This window comes from Columba livia, chromosome 7 (genome assembly GCF_036013475.1).
Source record: "Columba livia isolate bColLiv1 breed racing homer chromosome 7, bColLiv1.pat.W.v2, whole genome shotgun sequence".
NCBI classification, from domain to species: Eukaryota; Metazoa; Chordata; class Aves; order Columbiformes; family Columbidae; genus Columba; species Columba livia.
In genome coordinates, this window is record NC_088608.1 from 38,651,262 (window position 1) to 38,676,269 (window position 25,008).

The following is a 25,008-nucleotide window of genomic DNA, read 5'->3' on the forward strand; positions in this document are numbered from 1 at the left end:
AGAAGACATGGTACACATTATGTTCTAAATTCAGTTATCTGAATAAATAAAGTGCCATCAATAGTCAATCACTGCGATGCAGAAAGTCACATTATAAAACATAGTTAAAACTATTAGCAGTTTTATATCCTTGCCTACTCTTCAAACACAAGGAAACCATTCTATTAAACTTACTTTATATACACACATTTTTCCTGAAGTGACACACTTATGCCAAAGTTTAGGAAAAATTCTCACATTTATATTTACTAGTCTGAGGTCCTGAATCCAGCTTACTAAATCGCTTCTTCATATTTCAAGCAGCCAAAGCTGTAGAGCTGTAGAACTAACCTGATGAAATTTAACAAGGGAAAGTGTAGACAGACCTGCATCTGGGCAGGAACAACCCCAGGTTCCAGTGTAAGTTGGGGAATGACCTATTAGAGAGCAGCATAGGGGAAAGGGACCTGGGGGTCCTGGGGACAGCAGGATGACCATGAGCCAGCACTGGGCCCTTGTGGCCAGGAAGGCCAATGGTACCTGGGGTGGATGAGAAGGGGGTGGTCAGTAGGTCAGAGAGGTTCTCCTGCCCCTCTACTCTGCCCTGGTGAGACCACACCTGGAATATTGTGTCCAGTTCTGGGCCCCTCAGTTCCAGAAGGACAGGGAACTGCTGGAGAGAGTCCAGCATAGGGCAACAAAGATGATTAAGGGACTGGTGCATCTCCCTTATGAAGAAAGGCTGAGGGAGCTGGGGCTCTTTAGTTTGGAGAAGAGGAGGCTAAGGGGGGACCTTATTAATGTCTATAAGTATATAAAAGGTGAGTGCCATGAGGATGGAGCCAGGCTCTTCTCGGTGACAACCAATAATAGGACAAGGGGCAATGGGTGCAAACTGGGACACAGGAGGTTCCACTTAAATTTGAGAAGAAACTTCTTCTCAGTGAGTGTAACAGAGCACTGGAACAGGCTGCCCAGGGGGGTTGTGGAGTCTTCTTCCCTAGAGACATTCAAAACCCACCTGGACATGTTCCTGTGCGACCACATCTAGGCGTTCCTGCTCCATGGGGGGATTGGACTGGATGATCTTCTGAGGTCCCTTCCAATTCCAAACATACCATGATACTGTGTGTGTGATACACTGGGATTCGCTTTTGTTTGGGTCTGTGGGGTTTTTTGGTGTTTGTTTGGCGTTTGTCATTTGGTTGGTTGGTTAGGGTTTTTATTTCAAAAATCACATTTCCAGAACTTATTTTTGTCTATTCAGCTTTTCAAAACTGTGTCCAGTATAAGTGATTTCTGAAAAGTTCTATCCTTCCACACACTGCCAGTCAGCTCCAGAAAAACTGTACCCCCTTTTTGTCTCTCTAAATCACACATTGAAGTAAGTACACCTAAGAAACTAGAGATGTCTGCCCCAAACAGCCTCAAAAAGAACACCTGGAAACCTTCCTCTTCCATCTTTTCAACCTCTCAGATCTCAATTCCAATACATGCTTATTGCTGCATAACATTTCAGAAAGAGAACAGAGCACAATGGGAGATTTCTCCAACAGTTTTCAAAAAGGAAGATGCAGGATATCTATCTAGAAAAACAATAAATAATGGTAGCTGGAGGTAAACAAATACACTAGTATTTTACTTGCGTCCTGGTTTTATAAGTGCTATTTGTAAAAGAACACCACAAATATGTGCTGGCCACTATGATGACACATGGGAAAGTTCAACGAGTACTATGGCCGAGTTAAAGTATCGCAGTTTTTCACTCTCTTATATACTAGTCTGAGAAGGAGAATAGGAAACACATGGAGAGGTCACAAAGCTACACAGCTAGAAAATGTCTTTATCCTGTCAGCTAAACCTGCTGCATTATGGAAGAAAAGCTCAGTTCACACCACAGCTACAAAGCACCAAGCAGTCAATAATAAAAACTGACTTCACGCCTAATTATTTCTGACACATTGATCAAACAACACAAAGCCATAGGAAGAAATTTTTGACGCTGAGAGTGGTACAAAAGAGCAACAATTTTCTCAGCATGGAGTTTTCTGTGTAATAGGGTGATATTGGTCCTGATTAAGTATTATGGGATGGATGAAGAAAGTGTGATACAAAGGAGATCACATATGCAAACCTGTCTTGTGTCTTCATCTATAAGATCAAAAAAAGCTCTAATGGTAGCCAGGATCAATTCTTTGCACCTAGAAAACAGAATAAGTAAAACTAAATCTCAAAAGGCAATATCCAGAGAATAAAAATTATTAGAAAATACGTCATCATATTATGCTGAAGTTAAATCCCTGTATAATGTGATAACAGCAGAGAACAGAGGGATGTACAGTGAGTCAATTAACCTTTGTTCCATTAGCTTACCACACTACAGAGAGATGGTCTGTTGAGGCCCAAGCTCTAGGCACCGCTGAGCTCTGTTTGCGGATGGAAGAAAGATTTTATTAGTATTCAACATTTTAAAATTCTAAGCAAGCCTTCCCCCCTTATTTAAACAAATTTTCTCAATTATTGGTGTTAGGGACTAGGGTATAATAGAATGAATTCTGCAGTCAAAAACCTTGTAAGTGCTGAAACACTTGTAAAACGGGACTTGCAAAACAAAATGACCAAGTTCTATGTTAGATAGCAGAGACAGATGGTAAAAGGGCAAATAATGGTATGGAGGAAACCTACCAAAAATTTCTTCAAAGATTGCTTCTGTGACTACTCTTACTACTTCGATAAGTGATCCCGGCACACAAGAATAGAAGCATGCCAATGAAAGCCGCCGCTGGAAAATCAAGGGCGTCCTCAACACAAAGGAGCATCAGAAGACCATGCAGAAAGAACTGAAGCTATTTGTTTGTATAGGTGTACTGCATTTTACAGACTACTAATATCCAAAACGCCTTCCATAAAAGGAGCTCGTCAACTAGTTGTACAAACTCAATTCAAGTAATCTATGAACTATTACTGCACTACAGCCAGGAAAAAAAATAAAATAAAAACAAAACCACAACAATACAACCCACAAAACAAACCAAAAACCCCAAAACCCATAAACTAAAAGACATGAGAGAGATGAGAAAAAAACTGGTACCACTACATGAGATCTCTCCCAAAATTCTGGTCATCAACACTCAAGAGAAATGAAAGTAGAGCAGATGCAGAGCAGGGTTACTAGGACAAAGGGAATGCAGTTAATCTTCTTAGCCTAGCAGAACCAGAGCTGAGACTATTTATAGACAGCTTTCTGTACAATAGACTGGGAATAGCAACTATTTCAGATAACACTTCAAGCTGATGTCAGAAAAACACATTTAAAAGCTGTGAATGGAAGTTGGAAATTACAAATTTTCTTCCTGCTGAGGAGCGTTTTCCAGCTTCTTCCGTGTTGGGAACAGGTTGATGGCATGGGGATGGAATGACAAACCTATCTACTTTTATGATATTGCTTGATTAATTTTGGAGGGAGATAAACGCCTGCAAAAGCAGAAGGTTGGGCATGATGATCCAGCAGATCTTTCTATTCCTAGTTTTTTTGAAAAACAATAAATATAAGAAGAAGGGTCCAGCCTGCACATACACTTCTCTTGTAAAAATGCAGGAAAATAAAACTTGGGTCATTAGGGGCAGTAAACATGGCTTCACCAAGGGGAAGTCGTGCTTGACCAACCTCATTGACTTTCATGAGGACATAACAAGATGGATGGATGATGGCAGAGCAGTGGACGTGATCTGCCTTGACTTGAGTAAGAAATTTGACACAGTCTCCACAGCATCCTCACAGCTAAACTGAGGGAGTGCGGTCTGGATGAGCGGGTAGTGAGGTGGACTGGGAACTGGCTGAAGGGAAGAAGCCAGAGAGTCGTGGTCAATGGGGCAGAGTCCAGTTGAGGCCTGTATCTAGTGCAGTGCCTCAGGGGTCAGTACTGGGGCCTGGATTATTCAATATATTCATCAATGATTTGGATGAGGGAATAGAGTGACTGTCAGCAAGTTTGCTGATGACACCAAGCTGGGAGGAGTGGCTGACACGCCAGAGGCTGTGCTGCCATACAGAGACCTGGACAGGCTGAAGAGTTGGGCGGGGAAAAATTTAATGAAATATAACAAGGGCAAGTGCAGAGTCTGTCATCTGGGCAAGAACAACCCCAGGTTCCAGTATAAGTTGGGGAATGACCTATTAGAGAGCAGCGTAGGGGAAAGGGACCTGGGGGTCCTGGGGACAGCAAAATGACCATAAGCCAGCACTGGGCCCTTGTGGCCAGGAAGGCCAATGGTACCTGGGGTGTATTAGAAGGGGGTGGTCAGTAGGTCAGAGAGTTCTCCTGCCCCTCTACTCTGCCCTGGTGAGACCACACCTGGAATATTGTGTCCAGTTCTGGCCCCTCAGTTCCAGAAGGACAGGGAACTGCTGGAGAGAGTCCAGCGCAGGGCAACAAAGATGATTAAGGGAGTGGAGCATCTCCTGTGTGAAGAAAGGCTGAGGGAGCTGGTGCTCTTGAGCTTTGAGGAGACTGAGGGGTGACCTCATTAATGTTTACAGATATATAAAGGATGAGTGTCATGAGGATGGAACCAGGCTCTTCTCATTGACAACCAGTGAGAGGACAAGGGGTAATGGGTTCAAACTGGAACACAAAAGGTTCCACTGAAATTTGAGAAGAAACTTCTTCTCAGTAAAGGGACACTGGACCAGGCTGCCCAGGGAGGTTGTGGAGTCTCCTTCTGTGCAGACATTCCAACCCGCCTGGACACCTTCCTGTGTAACCTCATCTGGGTGTTCCTGCTCCATGGGGGGATTGCACTGCATGAGCTTTCCAGGGCCCTTCCAACCCCTGACATTCTGGGATTCTGTAACTCGAGTTCTGAAACTAAAAAGGTGCAAGAATGTAGTGAGAAGAAACAGTACCAAGTGGCAGGTGACTCAAATCCACCCCAGCGCATGCTCTTCCAGAGGACACTAATTTCTGCTATTTCAACTGTTTATGGTTTTATAACCATACACTATCTACATTGTGTTTTCACATGTAGTATTTTCACATTTAGTTGTACTATGCTGCACATACAGATTATAATTAGACACAGATACATACATTACACAAATAGCTATCTAACATAGCTCCATGCAAAACCAAAAAAAAGTTTGCTTTTTTACCACAACAGATAAGGCACTGCCATGTTGACTCAGTCTTGGTAGAAAAGCCAGTCCTGAACGAACTTGGTAATCTCTGAATCCTCCTGCCACCGAAAGGGTAGTTAAATTTCTTAAATCTTGGGCCTTTAGAATCCAGTGATCATTTACAGCTGTATAAAAATCTACAAAGTAATAAATTAACTATTAAAATCAACCACAATTTCTCCATTAGTCTATTTGATACAGAAAAAAGCTATAGAAACATTTAACTAAAACTTTCGGTAAGCCCCCTGGAGGCATTCAAGCTCCAGTTCTCTCTTTTGATTCATATAAGGAAGGAAAAGTATTTTTGAACCCCAAGGAAGGACCAGTTGGGAAAGACAAACAAACTTACACTTTCTATATCAGCTGAGCACATATATCACTTAAGTAGCAAACCACAGGTTTATTTTAAGGACAGCCACAGTCCAGAAACAGTCAGCAAGGAAGACACATTGCACTGCAGTCAGTTGTACAAAGGAGAATTCATACAAGCACAATAAATCAAATTTGGCAGGTAAAGAGAATCTGTTCCTCTCAGGTGCCACAGAGAATAATGAAAATAAATGTCTATTCCCTTTCCTTCACCAATCCACTCTACATCTCCATGTAGCAGCACAATTAGCACGGAGCACGTATTTCATCAGCATAGTTTAGTCAAATCTAGCTTTTCAAGAAGTCTATAGCGTATGCATAATGATTATAATTCATTTTTATGCCATGGTTATTCAGGTGAGCAGGAAATACAATCTGTCTTTTGTGTAAATATTTAATATAAAATATATAATTATATCTATATTCAATATTCTCACCCTTCCAACCTTTGGGCGTGATAAGCATTAAATTTAGCAACTCTATTTAGGCAATTGATTTGACAAAGAAAGCCATTACCGAGGTCAAGATTTACAAAAAAGGAAAGAAAAATGTCATTCCCTGGAGAGCTTATAAATTTAGTAACATGCTCTTCAACTTACTAAAATTACAAATTATTGAGAGCTCCAGTCCACATAACCCATTTTACATAACACCTTCCCTCAGTATTCTAGTGCTCTCAACCAACCACCTGAGTAACAAAGGAATAGATTAATTACACTACGGAAACCAGCACAATTTGCTGTTGATTTGCAAGAATCTCACCAATTAATGCTTGAGAGGATCAAAGAAACACAACATCATTAGATAACCTGCAATACTTACCAGTAAGGTATTTGTCTAAAGGCATTACAGGTGCAACATGAGGCGTGGCTTGTGTAATGAGGAGGTTTATAAGTTCAGGCTTAAAATTCTTCAGAGTAAGCAACGCTCTTGCAACGAGACCACCCATGGAATGACCTACTATTGCAACGCTGGTTGGTGCAAATTCTCGATCCTTAAGTAAAGAGTAATTAGACACATAAAAATAGATTTGACACTGAACTATGGTTATCAGTTGTACTTCAACCCCCGCCCCAGACTAACTTACGTCCTCTCAAGGATGATAATATAACTAGTATCGAAAAGTTTATAAAATGAATATAAATGTCATTGCTACCTCAAAAATTATGATTAACTTGAAGTTTGCAGCTCAAAAGGCAATATTATATAGGTGTGTAAGCATAGAAAACTTCAGCGTATTTTAGTTTCTCGAACTCTTACGGACATAGGCTACCAATGAACTTTCCTAGAGAAAAGTGGCTGTAAGGTGATGCTATATCAATATTTTAATAAGCTAGGGAAGTTTTACATCTCCACTACCAAAAAAAGCATACATTGTGCAGCAAAGTATTTATTTAGAAACACAATATAAAACGTAACACCAATGCTCTGGGATTGTCACAAGCATTAAAAACCTATTAAAGAGCAGCATTTCTCTATTGCACTATTATCATGTTCGATTATCTCCACACGTTGTAAAGTCCCCCTCCCTTCTCCGTCATTCCTCAGTTTCCCAGCCGAAAAGGCAGCCCAGACTCCCGTTCCAAAATGCCAGTATGTTATTCAGCACGTCACTACTTACCCTGTACAGCTTAAGAATTACTTTTATGCATTCATGCACAAACTTGGTCTGTCTTTGCAGACTACCACCGTACAATGCAACCAACTCCTCATTAAAGTTGACACTGAAGAAATTAAAATGATACTTGAAGTCAATATCTTCTGCTTTTCTAAGTGCAATGGAGCCAAGAGAACGTACTAGGAAAAGGAACCACATCAATTAGAACAGTCTAGCAGTCACTGCCTATTACCATCATTGGTAAGCAAACACAAATATATAATATATTAAGAAACAAATGTTATCTTAAATCTATTGTCCATCTCAAATCATTTAAAAAAATGATGAAAGACATCCAAAAGCAAATAAGCTCTTTCCTAACATGCAATCACACTTGTGTTACAAAAACAGATTTAAAGATATAAGTAATGAGAGCAAAAGAATCAGAAAGTCACTGTCAGAACCAAATCGTAAAAAGAGAAAAGAAATAATTATTTCCTATTTTTATAACAATCTCTCTGATAAAAAAAGACAGATATGAAATCAAGGATTATGTTCCTCCACCTGAAGGCTGCTTTTGTCATCTCATTTGTACCTTTTTAATGCCACCAGGACAAGGTGACAGAAGGAGTGCTCTTGACTCCAGCTCTAGAAGCATTGCTGCTGCTAGGCTGTCCTAAGCCTAATCAGCAATAAGAACACCTTTGAAACTATTTGAGAAGACCTAAAACGTATTTACAAGATAAATATCACCACTTTATACCTCAGAAGCCATAGTAAAAGGAACAAGAATGTTGCCAAAGATCAAAAGGCAAGTGTGTGTCAGTTTCCTAAACAGAATTCGGGATCTCAGTTCTCACAATCTCAGCTTCATTCCCAGCATCTAAACTAGACCAACATCTTTTACTTAAGAGTCTGAATTTTGTACATTTTTAAAGGTTCATTTTAGTGGCCATGAAAGATGACGAATTAACGTGTTTCAAAAGCGCCTGTAACACCTCACAATAACAAATCCAGCAAAGGCAGCATTAGCCCTTCTGTCTTCATCGCTCAGCAAATATGAATATATCTTAAACAAGTAAGAAAATAACAACACCACCTTCTCTGGCCATTCAGGTATCAGAAGTAAAATGTGTTATCCCACAATAAGTTCTGAACAAAATATTAATTTTCATAAATTCCATAATAAAGCAAAATCTATTCTGAGCCACTAATTTAAGGGAGAACAACTTATTTTAACAAAGATTTTGAAAAATGGAAGTACGGCTTATTGCCAGTTTCCCTAAATCAATTTCTCTAAGTACATAATAAATATTTAAATATTTACTGTTCTCAATTGGCACATTATATCCACGGCACCTAGTACTTCTACTCGCCTAGTTTAAGTTTTTCTTCATCTACTTCCTTTTGATTCCTAACATACCCTGAAAGTACCATTGTACTTCCTGCACAGTGATGTACTGCCAGGTTTTTAGAGGCGGCACTAATTCATGGAAGATTTGCAATAGTTTAAGCACAATTACACAAGATTGTATGGTATCTGTCATCATTATGTTCATAAATCTCTTTGGATGCTATTGAGCCTGACAAGCTGGATGGGTTTTCTGAAAGCACGAGTTGATAATATATTTTTCTCTGTTGTAAGTGAAGCAGGTATGTTCTCAAATAAAATAATTTTGTAAAGGTTCTCTGAAATCTGACAAGTTAGCCTTCCAGTTCAGTGCAAATACAAGGAAAAACTATCACAGTAAGAGATCAGGGTTTAGGCTGGAATATTGTGTCCAGCTGTGGCCCCTCAGTTCCAGCAGGACAGGGAACTGCTGGAGAGAGTCCAGCGCAGGGCAACAAAGATGCTGAAGGGAGTGGAGCATCTCCCGTGTGAGGAAAGGCTGAGGGAGCTGGGGCTCTGGAGCTGGACAAGAGGAGACTGAGGGGGGACTCATTCATGGGGATCAATATGGAAAGGGGGAGTGTCAGGAGGATGGAGCCAGGCTCTTCTCGGTGACAACCAGTGAAAGGACAAGGGGCAATGGATACAAACTGGAACACAAGAGGTTCCACTTAAATATGGGAAGAAACTTCTCAGTGAGGGTGGCAGAGCCTGGCCCAGGCTGCCCAGGGGGGTTGTGGAGTCTCCTTCTGTGCAGACATTCCAACCCGCCTGGACACCTTCCTGTGTAACCTCATCTGGGTGTTCCTGCTCCATGGGGGGATTGCACTGGATGAGCTTTCCAGGTCCATTCCAACCCCTGACATCCTGGGATTCTGTGGTGGTTTTCCCCATACACACACATCAATTTTGCTAAAATCATGAGAGAAACTGTTTCGAAGCACATTTTAGAGAACAAAAATAACAGTCTGCCAAACCCAGCCTGGAAGGAATACCAGATACTTGAATAAACACAATACTTCGTGTTCATCAAACCACTGACTTCAGTATTTACAATGAGCTACAAGAATGCTTTAAAATCATCCCTTCTTTTCACGTGAAGCCTAGAAGCATTAGAGGCAATGATCTGGAAAAGAAAAGCTGGTTCTGTGTAAAGTGGGAAGATGATGCTATGGAAAAAATGCTACTGCATCAAGAGGTAAGAAACAATGGAGACACAGGGCAAACTACAAGCTGATGCTTATTTCTATATAGCATGCAATAACATCACATCACAGACAGTCGCTGGTTCAGTTCCTTCTAATCAAATTCAGGTCTTGTTTTACTTGGCATAACTGCACTAAACCTCGTTCAAATCAAAACCAACGAGAACTTTGTGATCAAATCCAGTGCAATGGTGCAGAGCTGCCACAGCACGGCACAAACCGCGCTGCTTCTGGCCTCCAAAAGTCAGTCTTACCCCAGAAAAATATCATCTCTCAACTGTACAACAGATTTTGAACAAAAATGAAGTCTTTTAACCACAGACTAACAAGGATATCTACACCATAATACGATCAACTGTTTTGTTGATGTTATTTCAAACAGAACACTTCTTGCCATTAAGTAATGCAGAAATCTGAGAGCTCTTTGAAAGACATCTAATAACTTACCTTGTTTGTAACTGCCAGCATTCCCGGGAAGAAAGAGAACTGGAATTCCCGTCAATAGGAGATTTTTATTTTCTTCTGCATAGTTCCCTTCTCCATAGAGATACAGCTCATACGCTGGGTATCGTCTGGCTGTTTTCTTCGGCAATTTTATTTTCTGTTGCATAAGTTTAAAAGAAACTAATTAACTCGTCTGTATTGTTGCAAACAAGAAAATACAGTGGCTATTTGGTAATTTAAATCTGGCTTATGGTTTATGTATTGGTTTAACTTACAGTCTAAAGCATACAAAATGAAAAACTGGGTTTTGCTTTTAAAAAAAAAATTAAAAATAAAGTATCACGTTTTTTGTTTAAATAGGTAATACTATGTCTTATGCTACAGGGGAAAGAAAAAAGAATCATGTCAAAACCCAACTTTTAAGGACCCTCTTTGCATCAATATTGAAAGCAAAACCTATGCAATTCATGAGAATTGCACAACCAAAATGCGGGGTTTTTTTCTGCAAATCATGGTGCTCAAATATTACAGCAAAAAGGGAAACGCTTAATTCCAAAAGAAAACACATGTTCATCTTCCATGACAGTAGTTTTAAATTCTGAATTCCCAAAACATCGGTTATATAATTGATTGTAATGAGCTATGGTGACTTTTTACAATGTTGCTGTAGGCTTCATTTTTCACCCTGCTTCCTAAAGAAGTTGGGCTGATGTGGAAAAGCCCTCACAACTAACTTGTTTTGTAATGTGATACCAAAGCTGGAAGGGAGGACAGGTTTCTTCCAACCCAAATTCCTACCTTGCGGTTTCCTACCAACGTCAGCATTACAAAGACATTAACAATTACACAGACAACACCTCCGACAATAAAGGCGTATTTGAGATGTATAATGCCTTAGCAAACCCGGACAAATTCAGATTTCTACCCCCCCGTAGTGTTTTCCACACAGTAAAAGTGATTTTTCAGGGAACAGAAATTCCGAGGGCAATACAGGCAGTGGTCACTTGCATCTCCTGCATGGAACTGCTGCCAACCCTCAAGCCTCACGCCTCTTACCAGCACAACATTGCCTGAAGATGCTTAGAATTTAAGTCCTGACATAACGAGTAAATACAAAAGATGTGTAGCGGCAGACAAGAATTTCAGGCAACCTCCAACAACATCACACAGATTTTTGGCTTTCAGCCGGTTGGCTTCAGATTGAAGCTGAAGTGGGTTTCGGCTGCTGGGAGATCTGAAAACTTACCGTGTAGTATTTAGGTATTTATAGCTGCTTAAACAATTGTGTCCTGCAGCACTGACCTAACAACCCTTGCAGCTATGGCAAGGTTTTCTTACATAGGTTAACAGGACTATGCCAAGATTAGCAAATGAAGGTTAATAGATACAAAAAATAACTTGCTGCTTCATTACCAATTTAGGTACTAACGTTTCACTTTAAGATCTTTACTATGCAAGCCAGCTTGCAACCTACTTCAGAATATTATTTAGGATACTTAATATTTTTTCCAGCATGGATTATATCCTAGATAATGCTAAATTAATGCCTAAGGAGCCACCAAATTATGCTTTTGATAGGACAGAAAATCCTGTAGTAAGAACTACTACTAAAAAAGAGAAATTGTTTTCTAACAGCTGCATGCAGCACTAGTTGTGAACCCAAATATACTCACATATTTACATCCTCGCGCTATTAAACCATATCTTGCCTGGAAAACAGCAGTTCCATTGGCAGTCCTCTCTCTCAAACTGATTTTAGGTTTTCCAAGGGGGCTTCAAAGAGGTTTCTAAAAGGCTTCTTAGCAAAGCGAGAGCGACTGCAGGTGGATTTACAAGTCCTGCCATGAAACGCGTGACAAAGCGCCCATCAAGACGACTTTGCACAACCGCTATCTAGCTTGAGAAAGACACTCATTTATGAATCTCAGTTAACCACTTTTTTGACACATTAGTTGTTTCGCAATCTGTAAACGCACAGAAAGGACTGAAGCTCCCAGGCAAAAGACCTGGTCAAAGACCTGGCGCGGCCTCTTCCTTCGAGCTTTTGGCCGGTTTTACCAGAACTACAGGTAACTACAGGTTAGACAATTAGAAGCTTTTCCACTCGTTTTCTTTTGTACTGGTCGCAGCGTGAACCACCTCATCACTTCACAGGTAGACAGCTCCTATAGCAATCCAAGGTGCACCGAATGACGCAGCCAAAGCAGCGCATTTTACAAAACGCACCAACGCCTCAAACCAAAACTCTCTTTTTAAATCCTATTTCCAGCTTGCCGTTCTGCAGGGCCCGCCTCAGCGAGCGGGCTGACCCCAGAGTTCCGGGACAGCCTGCGAGGCGTCCCCTGTCTACTCGGGGCTGCTCTCCTCCCCTCAGCGCGGCAGAGGCGGGAAGGAGCCGGCCGAGGCAGCGCCTCACACACCCATCGGCGCCTCAAGGCCGCCGGGCTCCTTCCCACCTGTTACACCGCCCGCCGCTCCCTCAGCGCCTCCCGCCGCCGCACTCACCAGGTACTCGGGGTACTCGTACATGTAGGTCATGCTACACCGGTTCTCCTCGTAGAGGAACAACACGTCCCGCACCCCCAGCAGCACCAGCGCCGCCAGCGCCCCGTAGAAGAGCGCAACCACCGCGGGCAGCCAGCGGCCCGCCCGCCCCATCGCGGCGCGGAGCGAGCGGAGCCCCCGTCCTGCCGCGGGCTCTCCGCGCACACAGGCGCGGCGCGGCGGGGAGCGGCACCGCCCGGGAGGCGGGGCGGGCTGGCGACACGACCTGGCGGCCGGCGGCAGCGGGAGGGCGGCCGCCATCTTGGGAAGGTCCGGGTTGGGCCGGCTGCCGATCCCCCTGGCTGGGGAGGGTCCGTCCGCCATGTCGCGGGGGGCGGGAGCCATTACGGGGAGGTCAGGAACCTACCAACGGGTTTCCCTCGGGGGGGAGGCGTGTCCGCCATGATAGGGAGGGCGAGTCATAGCACTGCAGCGGCAGAGCCGTGTGCTTCACCTTGCCGACAACCACAGAATCACAGGCTGCTTGGGGTTGAAGGACCTCTGGAGATCCCCCAGTCCAACCCACCTGCTCATGCAGGGTCACAGAGCGGATCACACAGGATCACATCCAGGCGGGTTTGAATGTCTCAGAGAAGGAGACACCATACGCGCTCTGGGCAGCCTGGGCCAGGCTCTGGCACCTCCCAGCAAAGAAGTTTCTCCTCGTGTTCAGATGGAGCCTCCTGTGTTTCAGTCTGTGCCCGTTGCCCCTCACCCTGTTGTTGGGCACCACGGAACAGTCTGGTCCATCCTCTGACACCCACCCTGAGATATTTATAAACACCGATCAGATTCCTCTCAGCTTCTCCAGCTGAACAGCCCCAGCTCTCAGTCTCTCCTCATCAGAAAGATGCTTCAGACACCTCAGCATCCTCATAGCCACCGCTGGACTCTCTCCAGTAATTCCTTGTCTTTCTTTCTTAAAGCCCAGAGTGAGTTTTTCTCTCTGGTTTTGTTTGTTTGTTTTAATTAAACACTTCCTGCAACTTAGTACTTTTTACTATCCTTAGGAACTCTTCACTGCTTCTTAGTTTCTGGGACAGCCGCCCCACTCTAACGCATATCTGGTGTTGCTCAGCACTGAAAACTAAGAGAAAAATATTTAATATCTGACAAAAAATGTAACTGTTTGTTGTGGCTGGGTTTTGGTTTTGTTTTGGTGTATGTTTGTATTCAATCCACAGAGGAGACAACACTAACATCAGCGTAATAAGACACGGGGTTGTTACAGATGAGGGAAGTACAAAGTAGAAATACATATAGTTGCATTTTCACCTTCACTGCTAAGTACTTAAGCCTTTCCCTCCCCTTTACAAGAAACAAAATTTACTCAGTTTTCCAACAGTATTTGTACCATTTTTATTTGTAAAAATAACCATCTGAATGCATTGCAAGAGTAGTTTACAGTTAGGGTTCTTCATTACATTAATACAGCATTCAGTAGTCGAAAAAGTTACTAAACTGTGCTTGAGAAGATTCAGGTTGAATTCCAAGTCATTCGCTGAAGTCTTTTTCCTCATTTTGTGTGTGATGTTTACCCAAGTCCTTAATCTTCGATTTACAAAAGCAAACAACACTGACAAAACCCCACAGAAACCAGCCAACAATATTTTATATTGTTTATTACAAATGTTATGCAAAATATAACACTGGCACCAGATTGGTATCACCATGGTTTGCAAAGATATATTGCACATGCTAAAGCATAAAATATAAGACAAAACCTACAAAACATAAGATATTGGCTTTAATATGTAGATCACTGCATAAGAAATGCATAAAATTACATTTTATACACACACTCAGATTGTCACTAGTTTAAAACGCCCTTTCCTGTAACACTGACCTAAGGTTTACTTTGTGTGTAATAAGAAAGCATTTTCAGCACTGCAAAAATTATACATTATTCCTATAGAAATTTAGCATATTAATTTTCATTTCAATGCAGGTAGAACATATGAAAAGAAGAAACACTTTATACATTCAAAGAAGGTCTGAAATTAAAATTTACTGGTAATATATTGCTTTTATAACACTCAAATGAAAAAGAGACAAGTTTCACCAAACATTTCCATAATACACAAATATAAAAAGGCACTCTAATATTTCTTACATGACTAAGAATAAAAATCACAATTTTTTAAAAAAAATCATCCGCCAGATACATAACCAAGTTTCTCAACAGTACAATGGATAAACAATTCATTTCATGTGTTTGTTCTAACTCAGTCATCTGGCAGTTGTTCACTGCTCAAAAGTACCAAACACATTACGCTGCCCTTTTAGTAGCGATGAACAGAAATCCCCTGAGCTATTTCACAGCAATTTCAGGCAGTCTGGAGGTTGGAACTTGGTATTTATGAGAGAGACTTGGGACCCCGTCCTGCTGTGGTTAAAACGATCCTGCTGAACCCTCCCCAAACACCCTTTGCTTGCTGCACACACACAAGTCATCCACATACTAGAAACTGCAGGATCCGGGGTGAAGTGCAACAACTACATACGATTATCTCTTGTAAAACGTCCGCAGAAAGGCGAGGTGATTATTTACAAGAGTAAAATTATTCCCATGCATAAATACCTGCTCTACATTACAAATCTGTTTCTACAAGTGATAAATTATATTGCAGATTTATGTACTAGCATACAAAAAATGGGATTCTGGTAACTGGTGAGATGTGGGATAGACCAATACCGAGCACTTCCAAGTGTCTGACTCGTGACAAATACACCATACTCAAAACATGACTTTCCCAATGCCCTTAAGATGCTAACAGATCGTATTTCTGGAATATTGCATACTTAGATCATTGTTATTTTGCAGAAAAGTTTAGTCAGTAATGATTAGATTTGTTTCCTAGAAGGATCAAAGTCATTCAGTGATCACCTGTGCTCTGTAACGTCATTAAGAGGCAGCAGCTCTTGCTCTACGCAATTACCAGAGTTACGAGGTATTGCAAATATACAGAAATATTTTCAATAACTCAGCGTGGTAGCAAGTAAAAATACTGAATTTTTTTAAATGGCCATTTAAAATAAGACACCATCCTCTTTGTAAAGAGGGCTGGTTTTCTCCTAATGAAGCAACTTCATGTAGGATAGAATAACTTGCTGAATTTCAGGATGAGGTTTATAATCCTGCCAAGGAGCCTACCTACATCTCTGGTTAAAATAAGATTAAAAGGCCAATCCTGCAAACAGACGCCACTGAAATCTTTAGCAACTGATCTCTCCTTGCATTTTCAGTGCTTAAAGTAAGGTGGTTATTGCTGTTTTTCAACTTTTAAAAGCAAAACCGTTGAGAAAATTCCATCATTCAAATGTTACTCTGTGCTATTTCTGAGGAGAAAACCAGCGGTTCAGGTGCTCTGTCATTCTGCAGAAAATATAGAGCTGAGGGAAAAGAACCGTTCACCTTCACAGACACTATTCCTTGCGACTTTTTGTTGTAAACTTTGGAAATTTTTAATGTTCAAGGAAACGATATTTAATTTTACCTACCGGTAGGGAAATCTTATTGAGCTTTAGCATGGCAAAATAAACTCAATACATAAATATTTTTCCTAGTTGAAGAGCTGCAATCTGCCAACAGATTTTTAATAATTCAGTGGAACGTGGCTCAAAAGCGCAATTATAGCAAGGGCTTGGATCTCTTCCTTCTGCTCTTAAATGAGGGAAGGTGCTTTGCTTTCTGCTTTTACACTTTCTCCTTGTGTTCCATCCCAGAAAACGGGCAATCTGAAGTGCCTCAGCCCTTCCTTTTTCTGCTCAGGCCATCAGTCTTGCCTAGATTCACATTTCATTTCGCATCACGCCAAATAATACGCACAAATGCTAAGTAGGAGAACAAGCCATAGGTTATTTTTCCTGGGCATTTGTTTCATTTCAAATAAATAGCCATTCATTTACATTAAAAGCATATGAACATATTCTTTTGCCTGAAAAAAAAACAACAACCAAACAAACTGTGGTCAACACTTCATCAGTTACAAATGTCAACTCGAAACCTGCGTCGTAAAATGCAAAAGTTCGCTCAAGATTATTCATTACCACAAAAGTTTATATTTTCATGGTTTAGAAAAACTACTTCATTATGTCACTCACATTTGAAGAAAAAAAAATAGTAGCAAAGTCTTCCATTTAATTACTGAAGCATTTTGGTCCTCTTGGTACAGCTGGTTGGTAGCTTTTTGTTTAGGTTTAGTTTTTGTTTACAAAGTCTCATCCTTCCTTTTGTACATCAGTTGCAGAGGAGGGTCGTGGTCCATTTGACCTAGAAACTTTGGCAGAAGGAGTAAACATATTCACAAAGTTGACATTGCTTTAAAAGCTGGTGACAACAGGCTTTTTTAGCACGGATTTCCCATCTCCTGCACGGTACACTGGGATCTGGGGTTTCAACTTTTGGTGTTAGGCTTTCATTGCTTTGCCTTTGCTCTGTTAATCCAAACACTGGCAAAAGTATTTTAAAATTTGATACTGTTTGCAGTAAAAATAAGTTCTTTTAGCATAGAAAAGGAAAAAACAAAACCATTTGAGTTGGCAAGTCATCATAAATTTTTACATACGCCTTTTTCTACACCTGATATTTCCCCTCCCCAATTGTTTTTTCCTGGTAGTAGATTCATGGTTAATGGCTAAGGTGACACAAACATCTAATGACCATAATGCTGTAGTGCAAATCAACTATACATGTTTGTGCTGAATTGAAAAAAGAAATAAGTGATTTTCATTTTACACAAGTGCTTCCACCAATGCCTTTGGGAAAATATGGTAAAGACAAGTAGAATTTGGCCTAGAGAGTTTATAACTATATTTTTCTAATTGTGTGCTGCAACTAAGAACTGTAAAAAGTGCCTTCTGTAGGCTTAAGTGCTTAATACATGCAGGATGTGAAAGGTTTCGTTTCCTGTAGAAAAGTAATACAGGCGGTTTTAAGATTTGCAATTTCACCTTTGGTTTGTATTAAAAAATAAAATAAAATAAAATAAAATCTAATTAACAGAGCCCCTGGAAGCAGGAAACAGACAAACAGAGGGAAGGGGTGATGCTCAAATCGATGAAGGCTACACTGGAAATACGTTCATGAGCTAAAGGTACAGATAAAGCATTTAAGAACTTTTTACAAACAGTTCCCTGTCTATTTGTGCTGTCAAAAAGAAAAAAGGCATCTTCCCTTTTTCTACTTAAAAGAAGAGGTAGAGACTTTCCACAGGGGCACTTCGGGCCTAAAGCAAACACGAGGAAGCTGAAAAGCTGCAGAACATTGATGGGATTATGTTCTGATAAATCCCTCTAACTTTTGTTATTTAAAGGCTTGGTTCTCCTCAACACTCCAAATCTTTGAATACCTACTTGTTAAGAATGTAGCCATGGGATTTAAGCTGTTTAAAAAGACAAACATAGAGCCGAAATGAAATCATAATGAAAAAAAAAAAAGGTTTTGAATACCAAAAGGTCAAAATGTTTCAGAATCCGAATCATTTTCATTGTATCCATCCTCTGTTCCTACGTCATTACTCAAGGGCTTATTGTAAGAGTTAATGCTACCCAGACTGGAGCCATCGCAGAGATGCGTCCTGCCCAAATTGTCTTTTTTAAAACAAACGAAGTTGAAAGCCGTCATTGAACTGGAAGGAGAAAAAGGCATCATGGTAGCCAAAATGAGTGCCAGGCAGTCAGCCACGTCTTTGTTAGGAGCGCAAGCCAGGGCTGGCGTATGACCTGGGCACAAACGCAGACAAGGCAACGGTTAGTACTGCGGGAACCGCCAGCGGCACCCGGCATTCCTCAGATACATCTCTACGTGACGTCGGGAGCAGGAGATGTATGTTCGGTACAATCATGCCAGGCAACAGGGGTATGTTACTTATTTTAAATTAGACATGCTGGGGCAATACACACTTTATGGAGCATTTAAATCAATGTGACCGCAACAAGCGCTATTTTTTTTTTCAAATCAGGCAGCAAACAGACTTTACGATATGAATAAAAGCATTTGCTAAACACAGGTCTATGGCACAGGCAGTGTGATGGGTACAGAACAGGGGGAGTACAGCAACAGGGACAGAAACCGGCTTCGGTTTCTGTGCGTATGAACAAGTCTCATTCTGAGAACAATGACTTCCGTTAGAACATAAAACATATTAGTTTAAAAAACATTTTGAAGTAGTAAGCAAATTATTTTAAAGACTAACCAGTTGAGTATCTCCTCAACTCAGAAAGCAGTTTATTTAGGAGTTAAATTAGGAGATAAATTAATTAGACCGGTGCACGTGGTACATGTATAGCAGGTATGACTACACGGGTGTTTAGTTACCCAAATTTACATTATGTTAGAATAATGTCCGTATTCAGAAAGTATGGCATACACTTTAAATACAAAGTGAATATTCTCCAGGTATCAGTAAAACAAAGAACTGGGGAGCTACGAAATGCTGCTCTTCACTGCAGTTTAACATGGCTCCTATCCAAGCTCTGCCCCTAAAGCAGCTCTGCCCCTAAAACAGCTCTGCCCATATACAAATCTTGGACAGCAGCATGCTGATGACACTTGCTATCTATCCATTCTACTGGCTGCTGTGTAGTACTCCAGCACTTCCCAACAAATCTTCCTTTATACCAAGAGCAAACAAAATTGTTTTGAAGATGGCTAAAGCTGAGAACGCCTGCGGGGCAGAGCAGTTCGGTGGACAAACCTCAGTACAGGTTTGTACCAAACTATCCACATTTAAGCACTGACTGCAGCGAACGGAACTTCATCTTCCACCGAGTGTGAATATTCTTTGGAGTTGCATTTATACTAAGAGTGCGCTTACATTTCTCTCTTTTAAACTGCATACGCAGTTGTTCCTGGAATAATTGTGTATAAAATTTAAACTTGATTTTCACTCCGTACATACATTCAAATTAGCTGGATCTGTATGTACAATTTTAGTGATAAAAACTGTGGTTAGAAACTACTCTGGTTCGTTTTCCTGTCCCCATCTCTAAAATGAGGTTGTGACCCAGGTGACTTCAGTGGGACTCATTCATGCAAGTATATCTAGGAAGTATTTGGTTAATAGTAAATACTCACCACTCAATTCTTTTAATCCATAGATCTCAAATATCTTGCAATGATGGGTGAGTGTTATTATTGATACGTTACAGATATGGGAAGATGGAGGTACCGAATTGTTACATAAATGCCATGAAGTCAGTATTTTAAGAAAGAGCAGCTTATTTCAGGAAGACATTTTTGCAAACATTAATTACAGAAGCACAGCCCTTATGGGCTTTACAACGTTTACTGAAGGACTTCATTGAGATCTGAAACAGAATTATCAGATTCATTAACTAATTGTGTATTTTATGAGGCAACAGTATTTTACTCGTATCTTGGATTAAGCCAGACAATTTGTAAGCACAAGCTTTGATCTCAGAATGAACTAGGACACAATCAAACATATGTTGATGGTTTTCTTCCTACCCATTAAAACATGCGCTGATTGAATGCATAATCCTTAATTCTTCTGCAAGGCGTCAGAATTATCCGGTGCCACTTGCATGTTTAGGAAATTCAAGTTACCACTGCACTCGAGCATTAAAAAAGACTAGCTGTTGACAGTACATGCAAAATGAACAGTAAAAGGGACTGCCGTGATGTTTAGAATACATTTTTATATTCAAGAAAAACAAGTAGTATCTTGGTTCTTTTTTTAATGGGTACTCACACAGCTCATTGTCTGTTCTTGGAAGGATAAAAGCATCAATGATACCTATCATCAGTTTATAAATCTATTCCTTTTGTCTGTTGTAAAATTACCTGTTGGGTCTTAGAGATTGTCAAAGTGTCTTATTTACTTACCATTTTCATCTACTGCGAGGACACATGCCCCTTTGGCCAGCAGCTCTTCAACCACCATCTTTAAGCCGTTTCGGGCAGCAATATGGAGAGGTCTACAAAGACAAAACAACTACATTCAAGATCACTTTAAAACAGGCTTTCTAAATAAAGGCAGATAATGCTTCAAGCCTACCCGGCATCTGAAAGAGAACGTTTTCCTTTTTTTGCATCATTACAATTATATTGTAGAAATTAAATTATAGTACGGCCTTTAAAATAATCCTCATGCTCCACATCTATAAAACATATGTGCAAGACAAAGATAATTACCTTTACGAACACATGGATTGCTTAATACTTAAGGCTTTCTTTAAAAGCTCTCATTTTCCCACTGTTTGCAGGACACAATTGAAATTTAAAAGGAAAATGGATCTAAGACTGAAGAAATGCCTTTGTTCCATCCTTCATTCTGCCTGCTACAGACTGTTCAAAATTACTGTATTGTCTTTTTATCCTTGAATACTCAATAGCTAATCTCTGTTACCAACTGGGAAAAAAGGGGGGTTGGACTAGATGACCTTTGAAGGTCCCTTCCAACCCAAACTATTCTATGAAATTAAAAATAATCACTGGTTCGCTCCCTTTGTGGGACAACACCCAGTTGCAACCCCACTGCTTGGCGACAGCTAGTGGAACAAGAAAAACAACTCCATATTGGAAGGGGAGAAAGGGGCTGAGATGGAATGAATTCTACTGCAAACATTAGATGATCTACCACCTGAACTCGTGACTGAATCTCCTCCTGTGGGATTCCCCATTTCCAGTCAAACAGCTGCAGCCGGAGCAAGAAAATCGATGGTTCTACCTCTGCTGATAATGTATGGTATGGACAGGAGTTGCACATAAGCTATCACCTAAAAAAACCTCTGAAAATTAACTGTACCCGCCTGAAGTCTAAATAAATTATCTAGGTTTAAGGTGAAGCTCAAAAAGCTAGGAAATGCCAGATGTATACTTACGCATTCACATGATTAATAGACACTTGGACGCAGCCTTCAAATAAATGACCTCATATAATTTTTACGCCAGGCCATGTATAGAATTGGCATAAAAGGAATCAAAATTAACAATGAAAATGCAATACAAATCTAGTCTTTTCAAGGGCAAGCACTCAAAACCATCAGAAATTAACTGTTCTATGGAAAAATCTGAGATGTGAATTTGAAATGATAAATCAGAATCTGCTGGTAAGTCAACTGAACTTGAGAGGTTCAGGCTATACTTACGTCTGCAATGCATTATTTTTTGCATTAATAAGGCTCTGTTCTTGTATCTTGTCAAGTATTAACAAGGCACATTTTTCATGACCCTGCAGTTGAGAAAAAAAAACAAAACAAACAACAAAAACCCAAAAGGTGTTACTTTGTTGAGGAGTTTGAAATTGAAGCAAAAGAAATGTTACATATAGAAGTGAAATTTAATAACTCATTTTGAAATACATGTTATTCAGCTTATAAGGATGCCTTTCTAATAAGCTACTACAAAATCCCCTTCAGTATGAGACCTCTAACAACGAAACCTTGGCAGTAATACAGATCTGGGCAGTATTTGTGATACTGCTCCAGCACAGCAAGTTGCAGATGCTGATCCTACAGCCCTGGCAGGTGACGGACCTCGAGAATTCAGCGAGGCTCACGTGTCTGCAGAAACTGGAGCAATCCTATCACCCTGGAATCCCATCTGTGAACAGCAGTAAAAGAAAAAGCCCCAGAGAGGGAATCCCATGAATGTTTTTTCTTGCACAAACAGCAGTAGCAATTGGTATTAAGAGGAAGAAAAGGTGGGAAAAGACACCACCACCAATCTAATCCATGCCTCTGGTTTTACTGCTGCAGACCATGAGGGAAAATTCTGGGTTCTTCCCATGGAAATTGGAGAATAAGAAACAAGAATACTTTTTAATTTCTCTTTGCCACTGAGCCTATGTTAAGCGCTTTTCCAGTGAGATTATTTGGTAAAATCTCAAAGGGTTTTCCATCACTTCTCTTAGTTTTCCTTCCTCATGTTTCAGCTGTCATAAGAGGCATCCTTGTTTCTCAATTCACTAAAACTTGACATAGACTTGAGTAAAAGTTTGGAACAACATTCCCTTCCTCACCACAACTTTGACCATCACATTTCCATTGCAGAAAACCATCCAGGAGCATAAACACACACACATATAGACTGTGAAGAGAACAGAAGCACACAGAGGTCTTCAACTTACTTTACTGCTAGCCAAGTGCAAACATGTGTTCAACTCCTTATCCTTTAACGTCAGGTCAGCCTTGGCAACGTTCACCAAAAAGTCTGAAGTATAGAATAGAAATCAATGAACAAACAGTGGGCAGACGAACATGTGAAAAACAGAGGGAAAAAAAATACTATTTCAATATATGTGTGAATACATGCTCGTCAATGAAGCCTTTATGTGATGTAAACTTTATGAACATGAACTGAAAATAAGGAATGAGAACAGACTAATCAGCAAGCAAAGGCAAAGCTAATAGCTGATTCACAGTGCCTCAAACATATATTCATTTATTTACAAACTTCGCCATCTGCAAATCAGCAAGTTCTGCCTGAATCGCCCTCTCTGGAGAAAAACTGTGGATCCTGCTTTGAGAGGGCTAAGTGGATTTATAAATATATAATAAATAATATAGAATCAATAATAAATATAGAAATATTAATTATTAATAACTAGTTACTATATGATTAATAATTAAATGCGATGGTAAAATAGATCCAACATATAAAAATATAAAAAATTAGTCTGTGCTGTTAAAGCTAGAGAAAAGAGAATTCTGTTAAGCCAATATGACCCTAATCTGTGTGTCTATAGTATACAGTCTAGCCTGGAAAAAGCAGCTGCCAAGAGCTGCCGTTTCAAGAATAGGACTTCCTATAGTAGAGCAAAAAAAAGGGTTATACAATCTTTTTCACACACGTAATTTCACTGGTCCATAAAATCAAGGAACAGGAGAACAGAATTGCTACTCCCCTCATGCTCTACAGTGTGCTCTTATGAGGAAATAAGACCCAAGTTTTTTATTGCTGAGAAACAACAACTGAGAAGCAAAAGAAATTTTTTCCAGATATAAAGGTAGCTTCTTACAGACATCCACACAGTTTATTGTATTTGTCTTCATTCATTTTCACGGGCAGAAAACCATGCCTGGCTGTTTGGGATAGTAACTGCAGTAGCACTCGGCCGTACGTACCCACCGCCCCGAGGTGCCCGCCGTGCGCTGCCGTCATGAGCGGCGTCCTGCCCGCCTGGTCGGCCGCGTTCACCTGCGCGCTGTGGCTCAGCAGCAGCTGCAGACACTCCACGTGGTCCCCGAAGGCGGCTGCGTGGAGGGGCGTCCTGCGGGGACACCAACGGCAGCACAGCTGTTGCTAAACAATGACAATACTTCTCTTTTCCAAAGAACCGCAAACGCCAAGATCTCGTAATTTCTTTATTTTTCCTACAAAACTTAAAAGTTATCACCAGGGGAAAGTTATACGAGCTAGTTATACTAGCAGCATCTGAAATAAGTTAAATAACATCTACAGTCTCTGTCCTGATGCAAATAGAAGCTTGAAAGAAAGGGAAGTAGAAGGTGGATGTGGCAGCGTGGAGATGCGACACCATGGAGAATCTCATATTAGCAGCATATTTATTTTAGCGGAGCATACTGTCTAATATGAAAAGCAGTACAATCCCTCATTTTTATTCATCTGATTTTATTTTACAATGAGAGTGGTAAAATACTGGCCCAGGGTGCCCAGAGAGGTGGTGGATGCCCCATCTCTGGAGACATCCCAGGCCAGGCTGGACGGGGCTCTGAGCAACCTGAGCTGGTGAAGATGTCCCTGCTCATGGCAGGGGGGGCACTGGGGGAGCTGGGAAGGTCCTTCAACACAAACCCTTCTGTGATTCCATGATATTTTTTTAACAAGCGTAAGATGGGAAGAACTATCAGAAAAGAACAGATCCATTGCTTAAGAAGACTAAAATATTTTAAGTTGTAGTCAGAGATACTGCAGCAACAAGCTACTATAAGAGCATTACTATAAAATGCAGAAGGAACTTTATCCATTTTGAAGGTTATCAGTTTCCACAGGACTGAAACACTAGAATTTATTTGCTGTCTCCCCATGGTACTTGGGATCTGAAGCGTGACTAACAGAGATGAAAGATGGTGCACAACCCAGCTCACCGAGTCACTCCAGTTTCTGCTTATCAGTAAAAGTGAGGTGGTCTTACCCTTACAGGAGTAACTAATCACCATTACTTAAGGTCTTGAATTTGTTTTAATTAATCTCTTGCTGTATCAGTATTATTCTGCTGCATACATGGTTTCAGATGTGTGCCCTGGAAGTGCTAACATAACATTCAAGCATTTAAATAAATACTTTTGTATGTGTACATATCACATCATTTAGCAA

General features: G+C 40.6%; 2 protein-coding genes across 17 annotated transcripts in view; both read right to left on the reverse strand.

The window, feature by feature from the left end:
• PGAP1 (post-GPI attachment to proteins inositol deacylase 1) overlaps positions 1-13,113 on the reverse strand; it is a 31,076-nt gene extending 17,963 nt beyond the window's left edge. Inside the window, exons 1-7 of one of the 2 annotated variants that reach the window (XM_065069939.1) lie at positions 12,666-13,109; positions 10,164-10,317; positions 7,146-7,321; positions 6,347-6,518; positions 5,132-5,292; positions 2,353-2,405; positions 2,114-2,180 (exon numbers count right to left, since the gene is read on the reverse strand). In XM_065069939.1, the coding sequence (XP_064926011.1) occupies positions 2,114-2,180; positions 2,353-2,405; positions 5,132-5,292; positions 6,347-6,518; positions 7,146-7,321; positions 10,164-10,317; positions 12,666-13,049 (1,167 nt within the window). In that variant the 5' untranslated portion in view covers positions 13,050-13,109. Of the gene's footprint in view, positions 1-2,113; positions 2,181-2,352; positions 2,406-5,131; positions 5,293-6,346; positions 6,519-7,145; positions 7,322-10,163; positions 10,318-12,665 lie in introns of both variants that reach the window. The other variant, XM_065069940.1, reaches the window with a different exon arrangement.
• Positions 13,114-14,038: 925 nt separating this feature from the next.
• The window catches only part of ANKRD44 (ankyrin repeat domain 44), a 95,645-nt gene continuing 84,675 nt past the window's right edge, over positions 14,039-25,008 (reverse strand). For 10 of the 15 annotated variants that reach the window (XM_021289789.2, XM_065069929.1, XM_065069926.1 and 7 more), the window contains 5 exons: positions 23,796-23,941; positions 22,799-22,881; positions 21,819-21,901; positions 20,554-20,645; positions 14,039-18,428 (listed from right to left, as the gene is read on the reverse strand). In XM_021289789.2, the coding sequence (XP_021145464.1) occupies positions 18,163-18,428; positions 20,554-20,645; positions 21,819-21,901; positions 22,799-22,881; positions 23,796-23,941 (670 nt within the window). In that variant the 3' untranslated portion in view covers positions 14,039-18,162. Of the gene's footprint in view, positions 18,429-19,850; positions 20,016-20,175; positions 20,248-20,553; positions 20,646-21,818; positions 21,902-22,798; positions 22,882-23,795; positions 23,942-25,008 lie in introns of those variants that run through there. The other 5 variants (XM_065069931.1, XM_065069937.1, XM_065069936.1 and 2 more) reach the window with 3 other exon arrangements.